Below are 16,328 nucleotides of genomic sequence, written 5' to 3' on the forward strand. Positions count from 1 at the left end.
TTGGGAGATGAAAAAGTCAAAACATCAACTTATTTTTTTTTATTTCGTTCATCAGATTCTTATAGTATCATATTTTGGGTGACTGATCATTGAGGAAGATAGTATTTTTTTGCACAGAATGTGCAATAAGGACAATACATTGTGTCCACTCAAGAACCACATGTAGACAGCAGCCTACGTTTGCTCTTTGTGAAGTTTCTTGTCAATGATGAGTCACAGCTCAGAAACACTAGTAATATTCACAATTGTAATACCAGAAGGAGAAATCCTTCACGCATCCTTAGTAGTCCCTTTGGCTATTTATGCACAGCTCCAAATGTTTCTGGAAGTCTCGGAAGCAAGCATGGAAATTTTGAACTGTGATGCTCATAAGCTCATTTGTCACAGGATGTCTGAGATATCCTTATGGGCCTTTCCTTTCAGTTGCCTTTTCACTCGAGGATGAAATACCCCTCCCCGTTTATCCTACTGCACCGAATGGGGACACCATTTGGAGCAGGAATAGGTAGGACACAGGTCCTGGAGTGAAAGGTAGTAGGCACAAAAAATGAAATTTCATTTATTGACAAAATCGTACTTCAGCTTTTGAGCAAGGCACTTGGTTATTAAGAAAACAATGTACAATTTGCATTAGCCACAGTACATAAAAACATATTACAGTTTTCAACTTAATTCAACAGAACCTGGCCAATTGGGGTCCTTAAGTTTCAACTGGCCCCAGCCACCTTTAGAACAAATGACACAAGCTAACAAGTAATCCAGATTCAACTGGCCTTTCATTACTAAATAACAACAAAACAACAGGACCATAACATTCCTCATGGTTCTCAGTAGTGTCACCTAAAATTATCTTTTATGATTCTCAGTTCCAATTGACACCACCTGTTCTGTAGAAATAACCACATAAGCCATAGAATTAATCAAATCAGCAATGGGTGCCGCCATCTACATATGAAAACACTATAATTTGAAGCGGCGTGTAGCTGCCTTAAAAAACTTAAACACGATTTCCCAACTTGAATTGGTAAAGGCCGCATAAATTGCAAACTACATACAATATAAAATAAAATCAGTTTACCAATGGTCAAAAGATTGTGCAAACAGACAAAACATTCGGTTTAACTTGGTGCTTAGCTACCTTCAAATTCACAAATTTAATCGGCACTAGCTGTCTAAAATTTCAAACTAAACAAGAAGTCTGCACAAATAGAATAAATTTAAAGTTTAACTCTTCTCTTAGCCATCTTTAAATTCTCAAATGAATTTATCATTTTGAATTGACACCAGCCATTTTAACTTTAGAAATACACCAACAAAATTTTTAATCTGGTGCGTGGCCACACATGCCACTTTTTTCCTACTACTTCATTGCTCTAGCCATCACTACTAAACTAAACAAGGTAACAATTTTCCTCTGCATAGGCAGGAACTTGGGAGTTTCAATTCAGACCACTAATAAACCTAATTGTCTAACAGGACTTCCTCAGACATAGGCCTCAATCGACACAGCACACAAAAACAATATTTGCACTAAGTGGTGCCTTCAGTGCTGACATCATAGCCTGTTACACCTAAGTCCAGCCAGTCACATGAAATATATGGGCACTAGCTGCTTGAGACTTAATCAGACATAAGCTTATGACTTGTCAGTGAATAAGCCCGCAAATCCTGCAGCATAACTGGTGTAAGGTTTTAAAAGTATTGGGTGATAACAATTTAAACATGGAGGTGTGATTGGAGAGTAGACATAAACCATTTTACTGCCACAAATTACTCTAAAACAACACATATGGCATTACTGTCCAAACATGTTAAAGATGAGAGTAAGAATAATAACAGAGAATATTTCAACTAGGCAGCTCCAGCCACTCACTTACCAACCCATAACTCATATGCAAAATTTCCTTTGCTAAAATAAATTAAGTGGCCTATGTCAGTTCCAAACATTTAACTTGAAAATATCAGAAGTAACAACCACTGGACTACAACTACAGCCACACAACAGATAGTTTTGAAGGCCTTTAGCCACTCTGTGTTTTAGATATTTTTAAGCACACAGTAAGTTTAAGTGCATAGGAAATAACTCCACAGCAGAAAACAGTAATGGGCCAGATGTGCAACACCTGTTAATTTTAGTTGCAGTGCTTTACTTTTGCCCACTAAGACACAGCTCAGGAGCATACCCCAAGACTGCCACATTTCTAGCCAAACCTGCACAAGATTCCACATAACCTGAGCCTTTCAGCACTTGACAACATGAGCCTTATGAAAAATAGTTGATAAATTCTAAAGGAACGGTACTTCATGAAGTTACCAACCATGAGTCCTGGAGTAGTAGTTTCTGCTCTGCAGTCCAGAACCTTCAGGATGGCAGCTGCAGTGGCTTGTTTCATCCTCACTAAACAGCACTAGGCGAGACCCAGCTGCCCGCGATACCGGTGCACTCGCACCCTCCATGGGTCCACAACCCAGCTCCATTGCAGCATGTCACGTGTTGTGTTCTGATTCATCCACTGCTCACTGTGCTTCTTCATCTCCCTATCATGTGCCACCCTCTTCCTTAAAATGCCATCTTCATTACTATCAAAGAATGCAGTCAATGTCACCTTTAAAACTTCCTGGCAGATTAAAACTGTGTGCCGGACCGAGAATCGAACTCAGGACCCTTGCCTTTCGCAGGCAAATGCTCTACCAACTGAGCTACCCAAGCACAACTCGCGCCCCATCCTCATAGTTTTACTTCTGCCAGTACCTCATCTCCTACCTTCCAAACTTTACAGAAGCTCTCCTGTGAACCCTGCAGAACTAACACTCCTGAAAGAAAGGATATTGCGGAGACATGGCTTAACCAGAGCCTGGGGGATGTTTCCAGAATGAGATTTTCACTCTGCAGCGGAGTGTGCGCTGATATGAAACTTACTGGCAGTTTAAATCGGTGTGCTGGACCGAGACTCGAACTCGGGACCTTTGCCTTTTGCGGGCAAGTGCTCTACCAACTGACCTACCCAAGCATGACTCACGCTTTGGTAGGTAGGAGACGAGACACTGGCAGAGGTAAAACTGTGAAGACGGGGCGTGAGACGTGCTTGGGTAGCTCAGTTGGTAGAGCACTTGTCCACGAAAGGCAAAGGTCCCGAGTTCGAGTCTCGGTCCAGCACACCGATTTAATCTGCCAGGAAGTTTCATATCAGCGCACACTCCGCTGCAGAGTGAAAATCTCATTCTGGATGTCGTCTTTATTCTTGAAGGTTGTCATTTGACTTTTTTCGATGCTGGTGATCCAGGACCACACCATTCAGCACTCGGACACATCATGTGAATGTCGTACTGGTAGCACCAACTTTCATCCCCAGCAGTAATTTTTGACAGAAATGTCGAATCATGCCCAGCTCTATCCATTAGTTCAGCAGAAATTCTTCATCTTTCCTTTCTTTTTGTGTGTTAGCATGTGAGGGACGAGCTTCACATTAAGTTTTCGTTTCCCTAAATCTTTGCGTAAAATCTTATGATACACATCACAATTTAAATTTAAATTCTTCTGATATCACACACATTAAATGATGGGCTTCTTGCAATAACTTCCTTTCATGCTCCACATTTGCATCGGTATGTGCTGTAGGCAGGCAACTAGCTTTGGGGTTGTCTTCCACTGAACCTCTGCCTTCATGAAACCTTTTGTGCCACTTGAAAACACAACTTCGTGAAAGTGCCTTTCCTGCATATACTTGCTTAATCATTGTTCAAATTTCACTTGGGGTTTTCTCAAGCTTAACACAGAACTTAATGTTCACTCTTTGTTCCAAATCAGCATCCAATGTGCCAAGAACCCAAACAGTGTTTTGCTAAGCACAGCGCTGCCACCTAGTAAGTTGGTGTGGCAAAATAGCCAAGGTCATTTCAAGGACGTGCAAATACCAGGAACATAAAACAATTGTTCCTTTTTAGTATTTCAAACTCAGAAATAAAAAATAAAAAAAACCTGTCCTGGAACTTTTCTGACAAGGGGGTATAAAGCACTGTATACGAAGTCTGTTCAAAAAATTCCGGAACATTTGTAATGTCACACCAGTGGTGTATTGGAGTGGAATGCAGTTGGCATCCCTGCACAAGCCTGTGTTTAATGTGTAATTGCCAGAGTTTCATTGTTGTATCTCTGTTAGTTATTGCTCATTGCAGTATTTAGTAAATTTTATGTCACATAATTTGTGAATTTTGAGATGGCAGAGTTAGAGGAGCAACTCGTCTGCATTAAATTTTGCATGTAACTTAGGCAAACCTATACAGACACACACACCAAATGATGCAGGAAGCCTACAGTGATGAGTGCTTAAGCCATACGTGATGTTAACAAATGGTTTAAAAATGATCAGACGGAAGTTAAAGATGACCCTTGTTCAGGACTCCCTTCGACATCTTCGGATGACTCTCGCTCATGTCAGGAATGTTGAGGAAACTGTGTGTGCCAATCAAAGACTGACTGTCTGAGAGATTGCAGAAGAATGTAACAATAGCATCACATCATGAAATCCTGACGGAGCATTTGGGAATGCATCATATTGCCACAAAATTCATCCCATGGCTCATGAGCCAAGCCTCACAATCTATAGAGAGCTTTTGGATCATGCTCATATGAACGAAATGTTCCTTAAGAGAATCATTGATGATGAGATGTGGGTCTATAGTTATGATGATGAGACAAAGGTCCCATCTTCACAATGGGTCAGGGAAGGTTCTCCAAGACCAAAAAAAGGTTGTCAGGTCAGATCAAATGTCAAAGCCATGCTGATCCGTTTTCTTTGAGTTTGAAGGATTAGCTCATCATAAATTCATGCCACAGGGACAAACTGTTAATAAGGACATGTTGCAATGCCTGTGAGAAAATTTTATACGGATATTGCCTGAAATGTGGCGAGACAATTCACGGCTTTTGCATCACTATAATGCACCCACACATTCATCCCTGTTCGTGCATGACTATTGTACAAAAAATGAAATAACTGTGCTGCCTTATCCTCCGAACTCTCCTGACCTGGCCCCTGGGGACTTTTTTTTTTTTATTTCCAAAATTGAAAACCCTGTTGAAAGGAGGAAGATTCACAATGGTAGATGAGATAAAAGACAATTCTCATACGGCCCTTCGCGCAATCCAGCAAGAGATGTACCAAGACTGCTTTCGGAAGTGGAAATTGCATTGGGAGCAATGTATCAATTGTGGAGGAGGGTATATCAAAGGATACCATGCACAATAAATAAAAGGTAAGTGTACGAAAAATTTTTGAACAGATTTTGTATATGGAAAAAAAACCTTAAAAAATCATGTAAATGGCCAGATATTTCCATATTTTCCTCTGAGACGATGTATTGTAATTGTAAAACTAGCGTATTCCAAACCATAGTGAGAGGTCAGGATTATGATCGATAGATCGTACAAATAATGAAACAATACAAAACATTACCTCACATTGAAAATTCAGATATAGAAAAATGCTTCCCAGTTTTGTGTGTTTTTCAAAGCCACCTGAAATGTGTTTTGTAGGATCCATGCCTTGCATCCAGTAGAAATTTTTTATACTGCATTGAACATACAGTAAGAGTACACAATAGCTCTCAGCACATGAAGAAGCTGGCTGGGTCATTCATTGAAATACCAAGTGAAAATGGGGATAACAACTCAACAGACCACCTGAAAGCACACGATTAATTAGCCACAGTGAGAAACTTGAGATATTGCAGTAATTACAGTGTTTTTTGGCCTAAAATGGCCAACTTCAGATTCTACAGTAGAGAAAAGGAAACCTTACATTAATACCTGAAACAAGTACAAATATTTTCACTAGGTCTACCTATGAGCTAAGTAAAGTGCGTATGTTCATAGCAATGGGCAGCATTTGGTGAACAAATGGTCATGCATTGTCAACTAAACAAATCCTCACACATGAAAACCATAAAATATAACAATTATTACAATAATATTTCAATCAGTTGCTCATAAAATATGAAAGTACAATACAGGTCACTAAAACAGGAAAACCTATTTAAAACATAGTGAGATCTTTACAGTAAAAGAAACAGAGTAGCAGTCCTTATGTTACTTATTTCTGATGCCTGATGGCATTGCACTTCAGGGTGCTAGACACCACTGCACATAAGTTGACACAGAATGGATGACCATGGCCATTCTCTGTCACAGTTCTCTGGTGCAGCCTGGATGGCACATTATGGGACTTGTTCGCAGGGAGGCTGCACTTGCACCTCCTAACAACTGCCCAGCTAATGTAAATGCCCCACAGCCAGAGGAAGTGTTCCAGGGAACAGCCCTGGTCATCCATTGTGTGTCATCTCTCCTAAGCTTATGTGCAGTGCTGTAGACATCTAGCAACCTGAAGTGCAGCATCATCAGCCTTTGGAAATATGTACTGTAAGGACTGCTACCATGTCTCTTTTATTGCAGAGACCTCACTTTGTTTTAAAAAGGTTTTACTGTTTTAAGGACCTGTATTCTACTTTTATATTTTATGAGTAAGTGATTGCAATAGTGTTGTTATAATTGTTATATTTTGTGGTTTTCACAAATGTGAATTGTCTTACAGAGGGCACATGCATTTAGTGTGAAGAGTAGGGAAGGAAGCACACGTAGTTGTATGTTTATAATTTCCTGATTTCCAATATTATGTTTGGTTGATAATGTGTGAACATTTGTTCACTGAATACCAGCCATAGCTATGAACCATATATATACACTGAAGAGCCAAAGAAACCGGTACACCTGCCTAATATTGTGTAGGTCCCCCACGAGCATGCGCATGTGCCGCAACACGATGTGGCATGGACTCAACTAATGTCTGAAGTAGTGCTGGAGGGAACTGACACCATGAATCCTGCAGGGCTGTCCATAAATCCATAAGAGTACGAGGGGGTGGAGATCTCTTCTGAACAGCACAATAATGTTGATGTCTGGAGAGTTTGGTGACCAGCAGAAGTGTTTGAACTCAGAAGACTGTTCCTGGATCCGCTCTGTATCTATCTGGATATGAGGGACCATTTTCCAGCTGGAATTGCCTAAGTTCATCAGAATGCACAATGGACATGAATGGATATAGTGATCAGATAGGATACTTACATACGTGTCACCTGCCAGAGTCATATCTAGACATGTCAGGGGTCCCATATCACTCCAACTGCACATGCTCCACACCATTACAGAGCCTCCATTGGCTTCAACAGTCCCCTGCTGACATGCAGGGTCCATGGATCATGAGGTTGTCTCCATACCCATACATATCCATCTGCTCGATACAATTTGAAATGAGACTTGTCCATCCAGGCAACATGTTTCCAGTCATCAATGGTCCAATGTCGGTGTTGACGGGCCGAGGTGAGGCATAAAGCTTTGTGTCATGCAGTCGTCAAGGGTACACGAGTGGGCCTTCGGCTCTGAAAGCCCATATCAATGATGTTTCGTTGAATGGTTTGCACGCTGACACTTGTTGATGGCCCAGCACTGAAATCTGCACCAATTTGTGGGAGGATTGCACTTCTGTCACCTTGGATGATTTTCGTCGTTAGTCCTGTTGTTGCAGGATTTTTTTCAGCCACAGTGATGTCGGAGTTTTGATGTTTTACCGCATTCCTGATACTCATAGTACACTCATGAAATGGTCGTACGGGAAAATCCCCACTTCATTGCAACCTCAGAGATACTGTCTCTCGTCACTCGTGCACTGACTATAACACCATGTTCAGACTCACTCACATCTTGATAACCTGCCATTGTAGCAGCAGTAACTGATCTAAAAACTGCACCAGACACTTGTTATCTGAGGTAGGCGTTATCGATTGCAGTGCCATATTCTGCCTGTTTATATATCTCTGTATTTGAATACACATGCCTCTACCAGTTTCTTTGGCACTTTGATGTATGTCATTTTCATTTCACACAGCTCACAACTAGACCCAGTGAAAATGTTCAAACTTGTTTTAAGTCTAAATATATGCTTTTCTGTAGTGTAGCATCTGAAGATGGCCATTGTAGGCTGAAACCAGTTATGGCTGTGTAATAGGAAAGTGACTGTGTCAAAAAAGAAAAACTTATTATAAGTCAGTCACTGCCTCACTGCTTCCTTAAACAGAATATTGTTTTCTCTGAAAATTCAGTCCCCCCTCATCCCCCACCCTGAGATAGTACTTCATTACAGATCACTGCATTATCTGCAAAAAGTCTGATGTTACCATTAATAAAATCTGTAGTGTATTGTAACTATCACTTACATGTTGATGACATCCAGTTATAACTTAGTACTAATCTTAAGAACATTGCAATAGATTAATGACTGAAAGCACTTTCCCTTGTTTAGTAACAAACTTCAGAAATTGCTGAGGAACAGGAGATCATTGGACTCAAGTGTGTTTGTTGCATCTTGATTCAGAAAGAAAGCAGAAATGTTGACACTAAAGTTTGTAGAAATTTGGGCATCTATTGAAAGACTTACGTGCAAAGCATATAATAACTTCCACCATCACACATTACTGAAAAATCATGCCACGAACCCAAGAATGTTCTGTTCCATGTGTGGGAATGTGGAAGAGTGCCTGACGAGTTCTTGCAGCCATCAGCATGCTATTCACAGTGGAGCAAGAACAGAATGGATGTCTTCCAGTTTGAAACATTCTAATAGAAAGAAATGCAGACAGTACCCTTGGGCATGCAGTCCACAGAAATAAGACTGAGGCAGATCTGTACCTATATGCAATGAGCTGTCATCATCCTGCACACTGGTACACTGTTCCAAGAACCGTTCAATGGGCACATGCTATTTGTGACCCACAAGGAAGGCGTAGAGAAAAAGAAATTTACTTTTATCCCATGTTCTGGGCCTCCTTCAGCCAAACTGGGGAGAATCTTTAGAAAAAACAACATCAAAGCCATCTTTTGACCACCACAAAAATTGAAAATTGTGTTTGGCTCAGTAAAAGACAAACTGCAGTTGCAAATACCCAGCCAATATAGCGTAGCATACTGTGTGACTGTGGCTCCAGTACATTGGGCAAACAGATGACGTTATCTCACAATGCTGCATGGAATACTTTCAGGGCATACATCTGAGCATAAAGATACATCAGCAGCGGCAGCATCAACAAAGGAACTTGGGAGAACAAAAATGTTATGCTGAGCTAGTGGCTTTTGGGAGAGCATCAGTAAAGACTCAATTGAGATAAGGTGCAATGACAATCTCGTCAATAGCATTCAGGGTTATCAGTTAAGTGTGTCATGGAGCATTGCACGAGCAGATATATAGAGACCATGCCTAGCAATTAACGCTTAGCTTGTCGGGGCAAGACTGAAAGCAATGAAAGTTGAATGGTGGTCTGCCCTCCCCCATGAGCAATCCATGTTCCAGGAGGAAAATGTTATGTTGTTATCTTAACACTCCGCCAGATGATGATAAGAATGACAGTCATTGAAACATCGTGGAATTTCAACACGGCCACCTGGATGGAAGCCTGAGAAGATTTCACCCCCATTATACGCCATGGAAGTCTACATTCAAATGTAACAGTCATATTATGGATAAAATAACAACATATATTCGTTACTGTGTCTGTTACTATTTATTATTATTATTGTTGTTGTTGTTGTTGTTGTTGTTGTATAGTGCTCATATGCAGTGCATATTGTCAAGTTAATTCAGTAAGAATGTCTGATCATATGTAAGAGATGGCCTCAATTCTATAATCCTGACAGATGAAATAAATGAATAAATATACTCAACATTGACTTAAATTCACTAAAATCAATGGTTAAGTAATGACCTTCAAAAAGTTATAAATCTTGTTTTAAGAGCTCCACTCCGGCATAAATTTTCATTAGGTACAAGATATGAACAGCATTACAGCTTCAGCTTATCTGACCAGTTTTCGATTCTATCACTTCATGTTACTACATCTTCTTATATTTTATTGTAATGGATCCATTCATTTTAATTCAGTAATCTTAATCGGACAATAAGAAGGAAGTTTGTAAATACTACAGTACTTTCCACTGATAATTGTGCTTTTCCAGTTGTGTGCAGTTATAGAGATAACATGGAATTTCTCTGACAATGGCTGCTACCTTCTATCCAGGGATCTGGCAAAGAGCTGCCCACTGCCTGTGGATGGCACATCCCTGGATTCCCCTCACACCAAGACGCTGCTACTGCTGCAGGCCCATTTCTCCAGGCTGCACCTGCCATACGCCGACTACCACACCGACCTCAAGTCCGTGCTCGACCAGGCACTCAGGATCATGCAGGTGGGAATCCATTTCCGAGCATTGATGAACAGGCTTCTCACATCCCTGCACCCATAGCCATGTTAAATTTCTTGTAAGACATTGAAGTGTTTTTTATTTGAAATAACTCTGCTTCATTGGTTGTTATCTTATTGACCCCTTTGGCATCACACAAAAATTATATACTTCTATTTGCAACCATGTCACAATCCACACAGTGGATTGTAATGGAATTTACAAAGGTTACCGTAACAACTGTGTCATCAGGAAAGACATCCAGCAACAAAATGAAACAATAAAATAAAATTTGCCAAGTCCTGAAAAAGCAGACCCCATACTAGATGGAATAAATCCTAGCGAAAAGAAAGAACAAAGGGCAAAGGCTATTGAACACCAACTTCATTATTTATGAAAACCTTTATCATCAACTGTGAAATTTATTGATATGATGAAATTCCAGCAGTAAATGAGTAGTGAACATGAGGACATTATTAACACAGATTAAATTAGATTAGAGCATAGGCAAGAAAAAGTTGTAGTGAAAAGAAATTTTGCTAGAAAAGCCTTTACGTACATAAGTACAAACAGAATTTGAAGAAAAAAAAAACTGAATTTGGGATGTAGACAATCCTTCAGCTCAAGAAAAAGGAAGTAATAGTTTCTCTTGAAACATTAAGGAGCTCCCTAATTTCGAAGCTAGTGTCCATGTTTTCTTTGGTTTATGTCTATTGTCCTGAAGCATTTTGGTCAGTAGAGGTTTCTTCTGTCTTCAGTTATGCTGATTCCCAATTTATTTTTTAGTGTCAATTCATGTGGCTTCAGGTATTTCCATTCTTCTGCTACCTTCACGTACCTACTGTAATGTTGTCTACAGAATTCCAACTGTTTCTTTGAATTCTCCCTCCCACCCCCATAACAGTGATTTATTTATTTATTTTTGTTTATTTATTTATTTGAAAGTGAATGTTTGAAGTTAAAGTAGTTGTTTCCATTTCTCTTTCCTGCCTCCATTCAGTACTTCTAGCTTTATATATATATATAATAGAGGGGAAACATTCCACGTAGCAAAAATATATCTAAAAACAAAGATGATGTGACTTACCAAATGAAAGTGCTGGCAGGTCGACAGACACACAAACAAACACAAACATACACACAAAATTCAAGCTTTCGCAACAAACTGTTGCCGCATCAGGAAAGAGGGAAGGAGAGGGAAAGACGAAAGGATGTGGGTTTTAAGGGAGAGGGTAAGGAGTCATTCCAATCCCGGGAGTGTAAAGACTTACCTTAGGGGGAAAAAAGGACGGGTATACACTCGCGCACACACACACACGTATCCATCCACACATATACCGACACAAGCAGACATATTTAAAGACAAAGAGTTTGGGCAGAGATGTCAGTCGAGGCGGAAGTGCAGAGGCAAAGATGATGTTGAATGACAGGTGAGGTATGAGTGGCGGCAACTTGAAATTAGCGGAGATTGAGGCCTGGTGGGTAACGGGAAGAGAGGATATATTGAAGAGCAAGTTCCCATCTCCGGAGTTCGGATAGGTTGGTGTTGGTGGGAAGTATCCAGATAACCCGGACGGTGTAACACTGTGCCAAGATGTGCTGGCCATGCACCAAGGCATGTTTAGCCACAGGGTGATCCTCATTACCAACAAACACTGTCTGCCTGTGTCCATTCATGCGAATGGACAGTTTGTTGCTGGTCATTCCCACATAGAATGCATCACAGTGTAGGCAGGTCAGTTGGTAAATCACGTGGGTTCTTTCACATGTGGCTCTGCCTTTGATTGTGTACACCTTCTGGGTTACAGGACTGGAGTAGGTGGTGGTGGGAGGGTGCATGGGACAGATTTTACACCGGGGGTGGTTACAAGGATAGGAGCCAGAGGGTAGGGAAGGTGGTTTGGGGATTTCACAGGGATGAACTAACAGGTTACGAAGGTTAGGTGGACGGCAGAAAGACACTCTTGGTGGAGTGGGGAGGATTTCATGAAGGATGGATCTCATTTCAGGGCAGGATTTGAGGAAGTCGTATCCCTGCTGGAGAGCCACATTCAGAGTCTGATCCAGTCCCGGAAAGTATCCTGTCACAAGTGGGGCACTTTTGTGGTTTTTCTGTGGGGGATTCTGGGTTTGAGGGGATGAGGAAGTGGCTCTGGTTATTTGCTTCTGTACCATGTCGGGAGGGTAGTTGCGGGATGCGAAAGCTGTTGTCAGGTTGTTGGTGTAATGGTTCAGGGATTCCGGACTGGAGCAGATTCGTTTGCCACGAAGACCTAGGCTGTAGGGGAGGGACCGTTTGATGTGGAATGGGTGGCAGCTGTCATAATGGAGGTACTGTTGCTCGTTGGTGGGTTTGATGTGGACGGACGTGTGAAGCTGGCCATTGGACAGGTGGAGGTCAACGTCAAGGAAAGTGGCATGGGATTTGGAGTAGGACCAGGTGAATCTGATGGAACCAAAGGAGTTGAGGTTGGAGAGGAAATTCTGGAGTTCTTCTTCACTGTGAGTCCAGATCATGAAGATGTCATCAATAAATCTGTACCAAACTTTGGGTTGGCAGGCCTGGGTAACCAAGAAGGCTTCCTCTAAGCGACCCATGAATAGGTTGGCTTACGAGGGGGCCATCGTGGTACCCATGGCTGTTCCCTTTAATTGTTGGTATGTCTGGCCTTCAAAAGTGAAGAAGTTGTGGGTCAGGATGAAGCTGGCTAAGGTGATGAGGAAAGAGGTTTTAGGTAGGGTGGCAGGTGATCGGCGTGAAAGGAGATGCTCCATCGCAGCGAGGCCCTGGACGTGCGGAATATTTGTGTATAAGGAAGTGGCATCAATGGTTACAAGGATCGTTTCCGGGGGTAACACATTGGGTAAGGATTCCAGGCGTTCGAGAAAGTGGTTGGTGTCTTTGATGAAGGATGGGAAACTGCATGTAATGGTTTGAAGGTGTTGATCTACGTAGGCAGAGATACGTTCTGTTGGGGCTTGGTAACCAGCTACAATGGGGCGGCCGGGATGATTGGGTTTGTGGATTTTAGGAAGAAGGTAGAAGGTAGGGGTGCGAGGTGTCGGTGGGGTCAGGAGGTTGATGGAGTCAGGTGAAAGGTTTTGCAGGGGGCCTAAGGTTCTGAGAATTCCTTGAAGCTCCACCTGGACATCGGGAATGGGGTTACCTTGCAAACTTTGTATGTGGTGTTGTCTGAAAGCTGACGCAGTCCCTCAGCCACATACTCCCGACGATCAAGTACCATGGTCGTGGAACCCTTGTCCGCCGGAAGAATGACGATGGATCGGTCAGCCTTCAGATCACGGATAGCCTGGGCTTCAGCAGTGGTGATGTTGGGAGTAGGATTAAGGTTTTTTAAGAAGGATTGAGATGCAAGGCTGGAAGTCAGAAATTCCTGGAAGGTTTGGAGGGGGTGATTTTGAGGAAGAGGAGGTGGGTCCCGCTGCGACGGCGGACGGAACTGTTCCAGGCAGGGTTCAATTTGGATGGTGTCTTTGGGAGTTGGATCATTAGGAGTAGGATTAGGATCATTTTTCTTTGTGGCAAAGTGATATTTCCAGCATAGAGTACGAGTGTAGGACAGTAAATCTTTGACGAGGGCTGTTTGGTTGAATCTGGGAGTGGGACTAAGTTCCAGATTGTGTTGATTGGAATTTTGAGGTTTTGGAGGGAGTGGAGCTGGAAGTGGGAGATTGAGTAGATGGGAGAGACTGGGTTCGTGTGCAATGAGAGGAGGTTGAGGTTTGCTGGAAAGGTTGTGAAGGGTGAGTGAGTTGCCTTTCCGGAGGTGGGAAACCAGGAGATTGGATAGTTTTTTGAGGTGGAGGGTGGCATGCTGTTCTAATTTACGGTTGGCCTGTAGGAGGATGCTCTGAACAGACGGTGTGGATGTGGGAGAGGAAAGATTAAGGACTTTTATTAAGGATAGGAGTTGATGGGTGTGTTCATTGGCTGAGTTGATGTGTAGGTGAAGGATTAGGTGGGTGAGGGCAATGGATTGTTCAGTTTGGAACTGGTATAGGGACTGATGGAAAGAAGGGTTGCAGCCAGAGATGGGAACTTTAAGTGCGAGGCCTTTGGGGGTAATGCCAAATGTCAGACAAGCCTGAGAAAATAGAATATGGGAGCGTAATCTGGCTAGGGCGAAGGCATGTTTTGCGGAGGGAATGTAAATAAAACTTAATGGGGTCGTTGTGGGGGTGACATGGTATTAGAAGGTGGAAAGTGTAACATGAGGAAATGAAAATGAAAATAAAAATATATGGGGAGGGATAAAGGTGGACTGGAAAGTAACTGGAGATCTGGTGTGAAAAAAGGCGAAAAGGTGTTGGTTACAGCTGGGCTATGTTGGACTTGGGTTGGTAGACAACTATGTGCACAAAGATTACAAACTGTCCATTCGCATGAATGGACACAGGCAGACAGTGTTTGTTGGTAATGAGGATCACCCTGTGGCTAAACATGCCTTGGCGCACGGCCAGCACATCTTGGCACAGTGTTACACCGTCCGGGTTATCTGGATACTTCCCACCAACACCAACCTATCCGAACTCCGGAGATGGGAACTTGCTCTTCAATATATCCTCTCTTCCCGTTACCCACCAGGCCTCAATCTCCGCTAATTTCAAGTTGCCACCACTCATACCTCACCTGTCATTCAACATCATCTTTGCCTCTGCACTTCCGCCTCGACTGACATCTCTGCCCAAACTCTTTGTCTTTAAATATGTCTACTTGTGTCTGTATATGTGTGGATGGATATGTGTGTGTGTGCGCGCGAGTGTATACCCGTCCTTTTTTCCCCCTAAGGTAAGTTTTTCCGCTCCCGGGATTGGAATAACTCCTTACCCTCTCCCTTAAAACCCACTTCCTTTCGTCTTTCCCTCTCCTTCCCTCTTTCCTGATGAGGCTACAGTTTGTTGCGAAAGCTTGAATTTTGTGTGTATGTATGCGTCTTTTTGTGTTTCTATCGACCTGCCAGCGCTTTCGTATGGTAAGTCACATCATCTTTGTTTTTAACTTACATTTGATGCAGCAGAGGATTATTCTGAAAAGGTAGTTTCCACCACATGTTACTGCCCATTTATGTACTATATTTCAGCCCTCTGGCTTTGTTGACGTTTTACTGGGCCCTGTTAATGGTTAATTATGTAAGGTACACGTGTTGTGCTGTTGAGTGATCAGTATGGTTGAAAATGAATGTATTTAGTATATTGCAATCGCAGTGTAGACACTTTAATTGCTCCGAGATGATCAGTTTCAACAGTCTTACGCTGCCATCATCTAATCTTACAGAACTTGCTATAAAACTGCCATGTTACATTCTATGAAGTCAAAGCATAAAAGGCACTTCTCATGCACTCGATAAAAATCCAATAAATAAAACACACAGATTATAAAAAGCACACAGTTAAAATCCTCGTTTCGTCCGTGCGTGCTCATGGTGAATATGATTCTCACAAGCTTGCCACACAGCACTATGCTGCCAGTGGAGTGTCTGCCCCAGACACCCATGGATGAAACGAGAATTTTAACTGTGTGCTTTTTATAATCTGTGTGCATTTTACCAGCTTTGTGTAGTTTATCAACTGACTTTTTATCAAGACTTGAATGAAGAGTGCCTTTTATGCTTTGACTTCATGTAATGTAACATGGCAGTTTTATAGCAAGTTCCACAAAATCAGATGATGGCAGCATAAGACTGTTGAAACTGGTCATCTTGGAGCAATAAAAGTGACTACACTGCGATAATGATATACAAAATGTGTTCATTTTCAATGGTTAATTAGTTATACGAGGTTCATTCACTTGAAACCTGGTCAGTGTGTCAACCTTTGCCTTCACGTAAGGTGGCACCACGTTACTGCGGGTATGGTGGCGCCATCTATTGGTAGAGAGACTGACATGTGCGCACCGTTTGATGTTGCATAGTGGCAGTGTGGTTTCATGCTGAAGAGAAGGTGGTCACACAAGTTATGGTCCACAACCAAACATGCAGGCGAGAAAGCAGAAACAACGAGGAGTGATTCGATTTTTGGCAGC

At 42.1% G+C, this 16,328-nt stretch overlaps 1 protein-coding gene across 1 annotated transcript in view; it reads left to right on the plus strand.

The window, feature by feature from the left end:
- Positions 1-16,328, plus strand: part of LOC126418509 (activating signal cointegrator 1 complex subunit 3) — a 238,365-nt gene that overhangs the window by 205,021 nt on the left and 17,016 nt on the right. The window contains exon 34 of the mRNA XM_050085303.1: positions 10,123-10,291. Within this exon, the coding sequence (XP_049941260.1) occupies positions 10,123-10,291 (169 nt within the window). The remainder of the gene's footprint in view (positions 1-10,122; positions 10,292-16,328) is intronic.

This window comes from Schistocerca serialis, chromosome 9 (assembly GCF_023864345.2).
Source record: "Schistocerca serialis cubense isolate TAMUIC-IGC-003099 chromosome 9, iqSchSeri2.2, whole genome shotgun sequence".
Lineage (NCBI taxonomy): Eukaryota > Metazoa > Arthropoda > Insecta > Orthoptera > Acrididae > Schistocerca > Schistocerca serialis.